General features: G+C 37.8%; 1 protein-coding gene across 5 annotated transcripts; it reads left to right on the forward strand.

The window, feature by feature from the left end:
- The first annotated feature begins 3,064 nt into the window (after positions 1 to 3,064).
- LOC139968599 (uncharacterized) lies at positions 3,065 to 7,455 on the forward strand. 5 transcript variants are annotated; one of them, XM_071972751.1, is made up of 3 exons: positions 3,806 to 4,110; positions 5,135 to 5,282; positions 5,640 to 7,455. In XM_071972751.1, exon 3 carries the CDS (start codon positions 5,767 to 5,769, stop codon positions 6,979 to 6,981), a length of 1,215 nt encoding a protein of 404 aa, XP_071828852.1. In that variant the 5' UTR covers positions 3,806 to 4,110; positions 5,135 to 5,282; positions 5,640 to 5,766; the 3' UTR covers positions 6,982 to 7,455. The 5 variants fall into 5 exon arrangements, with proteins under 5 accessions (XP_071828850.1, XP_071828851.1, XP_071828852.1 ...); XM_071972753.1 differs by having other exon boundaries at positions 5,135 to 5,262; positions 5,785 to 7,455; XM_071972752.1 differs by having other exon boundaries at positions 3,807 to 4,110; positions 5,785 to 7,454.
- Positions 7,456 to 12,213: the final 4,758 nt, after the last annotated feature.

The following is a 12,213-nucleotide window of genomic DNA, read 5'->3' on the forward strand; positions in this document are numbered from 1 at the left end:
AGAAATACCAAGTCGGACGTATATGCTATATTGTATAGCTTTACCCACAGCGTCCATTGTTGAGCGTTTTTTCAATCATCCAACAGCAAATAGTCATTGAATTCTCAGTTTTTAAAGGTAATCACATTTCAAGGAAAGAGCGTTTTTCCAATCATCCAACAGCAATAGTCATTGAATTTTCAGTTTTTAAAGGTAACCACATTTCATGGAAATAAAAACAAGTTAATATAATTGTAATTTTGCTTACGAAACAATCCTTTGAGTAAGTAGGATAAAACAGGGGAAGTTGAAGTTCTAACTGAAGACATGCATGGACCCACGGTTCACTGTGATACCCCCAATGAACAATTACCCCCTGTTCCGGTGTCCTCGATCAGTTAAGAGGACAAGAGATGGCATGGACTTTGTCCTTGGTTGGAAACCCAACAAGCTGGGCTCCAAATACACTGGACCCATTTTTCAGAGTAATTCCACTTTCTGACATTTGCGCTTGAAATTCACGACAAGAAAACCGCCCATCTGAAATTGTTTGCATCTGTAGCCAGGATGTCAACTTATGGATTGAGATTACAGTGTTCTCCTTATCTGTAACGTGTGATTAACTCAACTTGGAATGGTTAAAGTTAGTGCGCCTCATGCAGGCTTTCATTAAATGTATCGCTTGAAAGGGTAGTCCAGACAGTGGCGTAGGAAGGTACTTTTGAGTGGGGGGGGGGGCTGAAGACTGATGGCCGGCCTGGGAGAGGGGTCTAAGGGGAGGGGGTGTCCCCCTCCCCTTTGGATTTTTTTGCATTCCCAGGTGGCCTCAGATGCAATTAAGTGCAATATAGCACACTTCAACACCCACTCCATTTTGTAAAGAATTTTGCATTTTCACCTAGCCTTAGATGCAATTTGGTGCTTCAAATGAGATTTTTTTCTCATTTGGAAATAAAAAAGGGGTTTTCTGACTTGCGGAGCGGGGGGAGGGGGCCGGAACGATACTTCCGCCCCCATATTTTTCACTGGGGGGGGCTGGCGCCCCCCAGCCCCCCGGTTCCTACGCCCTTGAGTCCAGATGAACATTCTAAGAATACCGGTGAAAGTTGCATAAAAATTCCCGCATATCTGTTGGATCCCTACCCAATCTAAGGTCAAAATTTATAAAAAGAAACACATCAGTTTTGCTGTCAGAGCTCAACTATGACGTCACACCTAACTGCACATTAAAACTGCAGTGATTTCAAAAGTGGAAAGATCCTTACAAGATCAGTGAACATAACTAAATCAAAGAAATATTTTGTTATTTCCGAACCTGACGAGACTGGTGGCTTCATTCCCGGGGTCTTGGGTTAAATACGGTTTGGCCTCCCATGAAGATATGGAGGCGCACGGTAAACTGTGGGATAAAAATTTGTGTATCATGAGATTCAGAATGAGTGTCCCTGGGACAATGATATTCCCGGGGCCCGACCTGGTTATCGACGCCTATTGTGGTGGCCATCATTATGATATTAGAAAGTAATTGCACAATATATTTACATGACATGAATAATTGTTGAAAATTATTTCATATCACAGCAACGGACTAAGCTATCCAAATGGGAGTTTGACCAATGTGTTCTTGTTATACTTGTTTTATATTTCTTTTAATCACTTAAACTTCGCAGTTCCTACAAAGCATAGGCGTACGGGACCATTTCGGTTGGGGGCAGAAACTTTTGTGCCCGAAATTTCCCGTGACACTATCTAAGCGGAGCGCCACCATCGGTTGGCGCGTAGCGTTCAATAATTTTTTTGGCAAAATATGCCTCTCAGATTGCCGCGGAAATGGCACTTCTGAGGCCTTGCAAGTTGCATCTAAACATTCTTTATTTTATAATCTCACGTTTAGAAATTTACACTTCCCCAAAAATTTGGTAAATTAGAAGAAGAAAAAATGGTAACATCACTTTGACGGGGAAAACTAGGACAGTATATTTTTTAACTGCTATTTAGTTACGGTATTTATTATTTTAACACAGTACTCAGCTACCCCCAGAACAACATACATTGTTCAACGACACGTAGGCGGGAAAATGTCGCTGTGTCGGGTGAGACTGCAATTTGTCTCACAAAAAAAGTATAAAAAATAACAAAGAATATGATAAACCTGTACTTTTAGGCTTGTAGGCACTCCCCCCCCCCCCCCCACCATCCAAGAAAAAGAAAATGTTTCTTATATACACTCATGTCTGGGATGTCCAGGTATACAGTTGACTAGTAAGAAAAAATGTTTACTGCGGTTTTTTTCACTTCAGAGACTGCTAATCTCCATGCATGCTTGTCACCACGATTGTGCTGAGCGGCGTTCCCTGTTAATAATTTTGGGCGATAGTGCAAAAAGCGTGGTAGCCCAGATGAGCTGCGCTTACGGTGGTGTTACACGGAAATATTCGGGCATCGTGATGCTAAATAAAGAAAATCATTAGGCCTATATAAATATTAATGTCACAAAACAAATAACACAGAACGCTCTCCACGGAATTTTCGGGCAAAAATATGAAAAAGATTCGGGCAAGCTACTACATATTTATATATATATTTTTATCTCCTCTTAGGCTGCCCGAATTTTTCAGGACTTTTGCCCGAATTTCTTGTCCTCTGGAAATTGGGGGGAGGGGAAGTCTGCCCCCTGCCCCCCGCCTCGTACGCCTATGCGACAAAGCGTATGCATTAGCCTATAATACCAAACATGATAATGATAGTCATAGCAGGGAGTTTCCATAACAACTCCCTGGTCAAAGCAACTCTACACCGCTGAATACAATGTTACTACTGACCTCTGATGTTAGAGGTCAGTGAATGTTACTCCGAAGCCGTGCATAAGACACTGTGTGGCGCGGTTCAATTAAGGGCGCTCTGTAAGAATATATATCAAGTTGCCGAATGAAAGACGACCAGAACCATAAAGAGGGAGACATGTCAATACTTTCCTCGGAGCCGCACGGCTGTGATCACCCCTCCAATAACAACAAGACGATAAGCCCACACAGTTCACTGACCTTGTATGTATGTATATTAGATCCTCCTGCAAGCAGGAACTCGCGAAGAAGCCTTATCGGCTTATCAAAGCCGCAAGCTGACTGAAGTCAGTCTCTTACAGTCATATTTAACTGGACGACATACATTATGAAGCACGGTGCAGCGTGGTTGGACCATGGAGGTAAAACAGACCTTCATGGTTGGACAGAAGTGTCGCGCATACAAGATGTCGTAACTACATTTCGTAATATAACACGGTCAAGGTAAACCAAAACAGCTGTCCTTTTTAGTTTATAGGCATTCGTTCGTTTCACGTGAACGTACGTTTTGATTTCGTGCGAATGTCCTTTTGATTATGTTACATCTTCGTTTTATGGTGGCGATTGATCTTTTTGTTCTGACAAGTGGATCAATTTTGTCTTCCGGTGCTCCTTGTTTATCCTTCGGTTGCATGTGTTTGATATATTTGGCTACATGATTGTCTTTTTAGTTTTATTTCTCTTTTTAAGTGCAGCCTTGCACAATTTTTACATTGGCATTACGTAAGTGTGTTTGATTTTGCATATTTCTTCTTTTTCAATTTTCTTTCTTGTTTATTTGCTTCATCGTCGTAATTTTTGCCCAAGTGGCCGCCCATACTATACTGACTGAGGTATCACAAGTTCCTTTTGGAATGGAATAGATGCTACAAATAAAGATTTCATTCAACATCAACATTCAACATCAAATCAACATTGACAGTACTAAAAAAGGATGGTATGCAAGGCATGTGGTTCTTATCGATTGAATTGTTAGGACAAGAAACAAAGCAATTTACCTATAACTGATTTATGGTTTGCCTTTGTACTGTATAGTTATTGATTATTGAACAAACGGCTTTCCTTAGCTTGTTACTGTGTTTACACTTTGCTTGGGAAGCGATTGTTTATCTCCGGTGATGTGGACAGAGATATATGACACATCTTAATCTTATGCTGAGAGCTACCTTAATCACAACTCTAGCATTGAGACAGGTGGTTACATTTGAAGGGAATGGGGTGTAGTATTATAAAGCGTTTTGGTCAGGCCAAGCTGGACCTGGGTCCAATTCAGAGTTAGGCTAATTGTGTAAGTACAGCTTGAGTCCACACTTATGTTTCAGCCTAGCTCTCATACTGCTTAGGTCTTACGACATCGTTACACTTATACAAAATGGAAAACGCACCTTTAGTTTAAAATTAATCAAAATAAGTGAGGGGTGTAATGTGTTGTTCTCAAAATAATTTGAGAACCATAGAAAACAAGGTTGCTGTAATATACTCTTATTAAAAAAAATGAAACAATCCAACTAGAAAATATAAGAGGCTTTTGGATGAGGTAACAGAGGTAAAAACAAAACATTGAATCCTTTTTGGTCAAAATCCTAGTCAACAGAGAAGAAATATACATAGGCCAGCCCTTTCACACACACACACAAAAGGAGGATGCTTTATGTCATTGTTATAACATGTTCTGAAAATTGGATCAAAACTGAAAATGCAAGGGTAGAAATTAAAGATGAAATACATCAAAAATATATATCAACAATTAAATGGCGATCTGCATGAAAAAAAGATAAGAAAAATACCAGAAAGTCCATTAGGAAACTGCCTAGCCTTGTCTTGTAATTAAGCATAAATGATGTAGAGTACCATGAAACTTCAAATGCAATCTCCATTGATCCATTTACTTCTTCCCATGTATTGAGTTTCTGCAATTTTTATGGTGATATTTATTTCTATTTTGCTGTAGGCTGCTCTTTCTCTTACTGTAGGTCAAGTATAGGCCTTGCTCTGAAGGCTAGGCTACAAGCTCTCCCAACGGTAAACTTGAAATCATGTAAATACTAAACAAAACTTACCTAAATATACTTTTTTTTACCTAAAAATACTTTTTTTTACCTAAAAATACTTTTTTTTTCTAAAAATACTTCTTTTTAACTAAAAAAAACTTACCTAAAAAACTTACCTAAAAATACTAAAATAAAACCCAACCCTTAAATTGTCAGTGTAAACTCATCCAACCCAGTACTGTAATAATAATCAGACCATTTCCATCAGGGTATAAAGAACTACTACAATCCTACTGTAGTCTGGTTTGTTCTCTGTTTCAGGTTTCATCTGCTGAAGAAGAGAAAGACTGGTCATCAGGAGTTTACCTTATCATCTCATCCTACAGCAGTCAGTGCAAACCAAGTTTTCCTTGTCTGTAGTCAGAGCATTTCCAGGAAAAACTGAGAAGGTCAATGAATAATTTATCTGGTAATGCCTCACAAAATGCTACACAAAAACGGGCAAATTACTGTACAATTGCAATGATACGTAACAACTATAGTGTTTATTAGGGGCAAGGTTCATAGCCTTCTATAGTGCTATGCAAAAATTTGTCTCTAAGTTATGCCCTGGAAATGGTAGACCCCTATTGGATGTAAATAAACTAAACTTCTTTAAGAATTTTCAGCTATACTAAGGTTGTATGTTTTAGACTTGCATTGACTTCAGTTGGATCTTAGCAAGCTGTTCAACAAATTTCTTCAAAGATTTCCTATTCTAGCAAGATTATAACTATTTAGGCTGATTTGAAAAGTTCTGTAATCATTTCTTTCTCCTGTTTGACAGCCATTCTGAAGTTCTTAAAGTTGTTTCATCTGCATCTTCCAACAAAGACGTTAAAACTTTGAGTTTATTTATTGAATAATTAACTAATCTTTTGTATCTAACTAGAAGTAGATATCTGGTTTTAATAATGATGCCTTCCAAACAGAAACAAGACCAAACTATCAGGAAGAGGAGCACCCAAAGACATACCATGATCGATAAGAAAGTATTCAGCAAAGAGAAATCTTATAAATGTAAGCTCTGTGAAGAGACGTTTCCCATCATTGCAAGTGCAAGATCTCACGAAAAGACTCATGGTGAGTCAAAGCCTTTTGGCTGCGAGACTTGCGGTAAAGCTTTCATCAAGCAGTATTTACTAAATGCTCATCAAAAGATCCACACCGGGGTTAGAAATCATAAGTGCCGGTTTTGTGAAAGTGCATTCAGGAAGAGAAGCCATCTTGTGAATCATGAAAGGACACACACTGGTGAACGACCGTACACTTGTCGCCACTGCGAAAAGTCTTTCAGTCGCAAATCACTCGCCGAAGATCACGAAAGGGTCCACTTGGGTGAAAAGTCGTTCCAGTGTTTTGAGTGCGGCAAAGCGTTTTATCAGAAGTGTCGTCTAAAGCAACATTCCAGGACTCATTTGAACCAGAATGTCTTCATATGCCAATTTTGCGGCAAAGGGCTCTTCACCACACATCTTCTTCAGAGTCACGAGAGGATTCATACGGGAGAAAAACCATTCAAGTGCAAGTTCTGCCACAAATCGTTTTCTAACCGGGGTAATGTCATGAACCATGAGCGGATACATACTGGAGAGAAGCCTTATAAATGTACTCACTGTGACAAAGGTTTTGATAGAAGGTCCAATTTGAAAATTCACGAACGGAGGCACACTGGGGAAATGATTTTTCAGTGTAGGTACTGCGAGAAAGGTTTTGTTGCAAAAGGTCACATAAAACAACATGAGAGAACCCACACTGGAGAAAAGCCATTTCAGTGTCCGGACTGCGACAAAGCATTCACCATTAAAATTTCACTGCAGAATCACATGAGAAACCACACAGGTGAAAAACCTTTCAAATGTCAACATTGCGGAAAAACGTTTCACACCAGAGGAAGTGCAAGAAGGCACGAGAAGGGAAGTGCTTGCAAGAAACCCACTAAATGTCGAGTATGTGAAACAGTCTGCGAAGGCAAAAGTGCTCTATCATGGCACAAAATGACACACAAAGGGGAACAACCGTTACAATGTCAACATTGTGGCAAATTGTTTGTAAGAGAAGGTCATTTACAAAATCATGTGAAGAAGCAACATCCAGCAAAGACAAAAAATGCAAATCAAGAAGACTGACTGTTTTTTTTTGAGGAGTAATGCTGCAGTCTTTATGTAATACTTCCCTAAAAAATCTCAACATTATAAAAGGGAATCTAAGAGTTTAAAACTATATGTCACACATTGAGACAAGAGAAACAGATTTAGTCTCTTTATAGCCAAGATATAAAAGAAGAAAAAACTTTTATGAAAAGTGCATTACAAGTGCAAAACTTGTTGTGCACAGACAGCACATTCAACTGTGTTGTATTGCTCTGATAAATATTTTATGTGGCGATACAAAATGCAATGAGGATCTGGCTTTGACCTAAAAGATGCAGAAAAAGTGTCAGTCATTTTTACAAAGTAATCTCAGCTTCTTCAATAGGAAGATCTGTTTATTGGAAGAGGCTACAATAGTTTCATTATGTTATATTTATATATTTTTATATATGTGTATGTTTTATTTATATATTTTTATGTTATATTTATGTTATATTTATGTTTTTTTATGTAGGTATGTATATTTGTGTTTTTGTATTTTTTTTTTGTTTTTTGTATTTTTGTATTTATTTGTATTTATTTTTTGTATTTGTATTTGTTTGTTTTTTGTATTTGTATTTATGTATTGTATTTGTATTTGTATTTTTGTATTTGTATGTTTTGTATTTGTATTTGTATGTATTTGTATGTATTGTATTTGTATGTATTTGTATGTATTGTATTTGTATGTATTTGTATTTGTATGTATTGTATTTGTATTTATGTATTTATGTATATTTATATAAATATGTTATATTTATATATTTTTATATATGTGTCAGTAATATGAATAACTTCTGGTTACAGTTGAGAAACATTTTCTTATTCAGTATTCGAAAATTAAAGCCTTGCAAAACATGTGACAAGTTTCTTTAATAGCACCCATCATGAAAAATTTGATTTTACAATTCCAATTTTGGAATTGGAAACGAATTAAACACTGGCAACAGCTTGATTAACATGAATAAACATAGAAGATGAAATGGATTCCAGGTCTGATATTTAATTCTTTTTATTATTGTTATTTGTTTTGGGGGGGGAGGGGGGTGGCTGTTATGAATGTCCTCAGTTGTAAAGTCATGGTTAAGTGGGACCATCTACCTTTCCAAATCCGTGGCAGGAATATTTCTAGCAGTGGTTGATGAAATTGATTATTGGATGTAATTCATTCAGTTCTTAAATATGCATTGTGAAAGGAAGACTTGAATTGAATATTTCCGAATGGATATGAAATTGGAATTAAATGGAAAATCAATGTATGAATTGGTACAGAAAGAGAAGGAACTTGTCTGTCTTTACCCTTATACTGTAGATGTGTTTGTTCTGTATGATAATATACAATATTAGTATGTGTCCACCTGATATGAATCAAGTAGGTTTGATAGGTAAAGAAACCTAATAAAAATTGAAATCAAGGACAGGTTTATTCATCTTTGTACTTATTATTGCCTTAGTGAAATGGACCCAACCCCATCCTCACCTCTTATTTTGGCTAGACCCTCGACAAAATAGCTGAAAATAATTTTAGAGTATACACCTATGTAGATGATTCCATTATCCTCTGGGAAGAGCAAGTCTAACACCAGCAGGCCTGGAAAGAGGGGACTTTATAGGGAGGCACCCAAGATCGAGCTCAGACAGGGGAACCAGACAACGTTGACTATTGTAGCAATAAGCCTAGGTGCCATGTGATCCACTCGGAGGGCCGCGTAACTTACTAGTTTTGACCCGAATAAATAGTACTAAATTCAAAATAGCGTGTCCTGTGTGACAATGTTTTATTTGTTTCAAAAATTTACTTGCTCATGTTTGTCAATAGCGCCATCTATTAGCGTCTTTTTTTTTCAATTGCAAATTTTATGCGTAGTTCACTGACCTGGATTCCACTTACAGAGATGCATGGACCTCGATATATGTTAGTATTGTCAGATGTATGTGATATAAGCGTGGGTCGTTCTTTATGCTGAACGAATGGGAACTAAAATTAATGGTCAAAAACTTACCGAAGTTTATACATCAGTCAGCGTGAAACCTTTAATTCTAGTATGATCCCATCGATGTGCGTGCGGAAGTAATGGTTATCAGTAAGCCTATTACTCCAAGGTTTAGCTTGCTAAAAGTTGCTAACATTTTCCAAACTGAAGGTTTTGACCCTCAATACATATTGCCAGATGAGATAAATGAGGGTTCACTTAGACAAGTACCTAAGAGCGGAACAAATGCGTTGATGTAGTAGTAAAAATGCTTCCTGAAGATTGCATGTGTAACTTTTATAAGACTTTCCAGCATATTTGGGGGCATGATGCATTGAGTCTGTCGTTCTAAGAACAGGGAAGAGTGGGGTGCACGCGCCCCTCCCCTTTTTCAACAGGAGTTAATAGCATAGCGTTCTGTCTTTAGATCTAATAGCCTATATACTTTAATTTATAGACTAAATATGCCTCAAAATACACCATTTGAGGCTCTAAGTTTTATCTGGGTTATTTGGACAACTTTTGTGTTTCAAAGATCCTATGTTCTTTCCATAAATGTTTAAAAATATAATAATTAAAAAAATAATATTGAACAAAATGTCACTTGGGCAAATGACAACAACAAGAACAACAACAGAAATGTAATAACTAATGTTGAACTGATTGTAATTGACCAAATTACATAACAAATAAATGCTGAAAAAAGGGTAGTGTTACCATACGATCACAGCCTAATTATTGTCCGTAAGTTAAAGCAAATCATGAGAAGAACTTTAAATAGGCCAACATGAATGTTGCTTTTGAATATCATGATAAGATTACAGTTAACCTAAATCATCAAACTGTTGCAGATCTTGGTCTTCATGGCCATCGAAAAACGACAAACAAATTAAGTATTTAAATTCAATTATATGAAAAATTATATTTTAATAAAAAAGGTACTGGTTATATTGGCACACATATCATACATTTCCTTCGCCACTCTGAACATTACCCCCCTCCCCTCCCCACATAGTAAGGCTGCATGTGACGCACATCGTTCATGTGTTTAGTGCCCAGTAATTATTTGTGGGCAACCACTCAGTTTTTGACCAATTTAAAATCTTTTGTAAACTAGATTTTTCGTAATATCGCTTGGCATACAAATTATCCCTGAGGATTGTATCTAATCTCCGCTCACGGATATTGTCGATGTGATGGAAATGCACGGAAACAAATTTGTTGCTATGGTAATACAGAATATACATAAAAAAGTACAATTAACGTGTGTCTTCTTTGAAAACGTCAGATGTTTTTCTTTCAACTGTGTGCGAGTTATGAAATATAATATTGTCATGATTTATGATGTAATCAGTAGCGGTTAAAAGTCTTCAAAATTGCTCTCATGATTAAATATGCCAAACGGTAACTTGGTAACTGAGCAGGCGCGGATCCGAGGGTTACGATATTGTACTGGACAAAATATTGCTCAATCTTTCGAAGAATCAAGGGCGGCGGAACCGGGGGGGCACGTGCCCCCCCCCCCCACTTTTCCTCAGGTTAAAAATGTGCCCTTTTTCTACATAAAAATTGAGGTGTCTCAAGTTAGCAAGAGGCCAGGGAACCAGAATGAACACTCGGGAAGGGCCGTTTCCGGCCATCTGAGGGGTCTGTAAAACCCAAAATTTTCTTGTACGCTCCGCGCCAACCGATGGTGGCGCTCCGCTCAGATAGTCGTGCATACAACTTTGCAAATCCTGGCTACGCCCCTGACTTTTAATGAATTTCTGTGGGCCAAACTCAAAGCTATTTCGAATGGAAAATTTTTTGTTAAGATATTAACAAAAAAAAACTCTAATTCGGAAGATTCCTACATTAGCAACTAGCATGATTTCACCTCATTTTGTCTCAAAAGAAAGCTTGTTCCTTGTTTCCCAATTTGCACATTGGATATTGCAGTGCTAGTATGCATATTTTCGTGGGGGCGGGGGCGTTGATGGAGTGATGTGTATACGCAAATAAGATAATACAATAAGAGTCATATAGGGTACTAAATATAAGGCTGCATCAGTCCAATCGAATTTCTGCAAAGTGCCCTTTGATGTCGGTGCCCCCCCCCCCCCAGATTAAAAGTGCTTCCGCCGCCCTTGCGAAGAATCATAATTTGAATTAACTATCAACCCAAAGAAGAAGAAGAATCGAAAGAGAAAAGAGGCAAGAACAAGATGAAAATGTGACCAGCGCTTAATGTATTGTAATACCCTAAACTAATAGGACGAAAATATCTATATCTTTGTATGAGATGATGAACTTAGCGGAAACAACAGATATGTTACAACACTGGTCCATTAACCGTGTAATGAACAAAAGACTCCAAAGCGAAAAGGAAATACACAACTCATATGAAATAAGCTTGCGGATTGTCATCCAGTTCCTGTAAACACGTCTTATCTTATAGTTTAATTCGTATCGCCGTGTCCAAACTACAATATATAAGTTAAAAGCTTTATAAGCAGTTGGTTATAGGACCCATCTGGAGTATGCAGTGCAGTACGTCTTGGACCCCATATATTGCTAAGGATAAGGAAGTACTTGAAAAGGTCCAGAGGAGGGTTACTAAGATGATTAGTTCCTTAAAGGGTGTTCCTTATTATAGGCGGTTCAAACTGTTGAATCTCACCACCCTGGAGCTTAGGAGGTTACGTGGTGACTTTATTCAGGTTTTCAAGATTGTGTATGGTTTTGACAACTATCCTTCACTGGCTTTTTCATGTTTGCTAATAGTAGGTGTACCAGAGTTCATTGTCTAAAACTCCCAAAGTAGGATTAATATTCGGCATATTTTCTTCAATGTAGGGTTGTGAATGATTTGAACGGTTTGCCTGAGAAAGTTGTACTTGCAAGTAGTTTGAATGGGTTTAAGAATGCTTTGGACAAGCACTTTAAGCATTGTAATCGGTCTGAGTGTTTGTGTCTTCAGTTTTTTTCTCTCTCTCCTATAGGGTCCTTGGTGGGGACTTGAGTGCCCCTCCTGATCATTTTATTCTACTAAACTAAAGGTTAGTTGATGATTTATCTTCAGCACAAGAAGCTAACCTACATAGGCGGCTTGAAATTGACAATATCTTATACTCGGAAGTTAAAGCCTATAATACCCAGTTCTATCAATCATGGCACACAATGCTCATATCGAAATGATACACAATCATATTTATCTCCGGCCTGAGCAAAAAACTTGTGAACGTTCAAACAAGCTCCATCCAACCCCCCCCCCCCC

This window comes from Apostichopus japonicus, chromosome 6, assembly GCF_037975245.1.
Source record: "Apostichopus japonicus isolate 1M-3 chromosome 6, ASM3797524v1, whole genome shotgun sequence".
Classification (NCBI taxonomy): domain Eukaryota; kingdom Metazoa; phylum Echinodermata; class Holothuroidea; order Aspidochirotida; family Stichopodidae; genus Apostichopus; species Apostichopus japonicus.

What these genes read in the sequence shown, in the direction of transcription:
- LOC139968599 (XM_071972749.1), top strand. Translation starts at nt 5,767, where the DNA reads ATGATGCCTTCCAAACAGAAACAAGACCAAACTATCAGGAAGAGGAGC.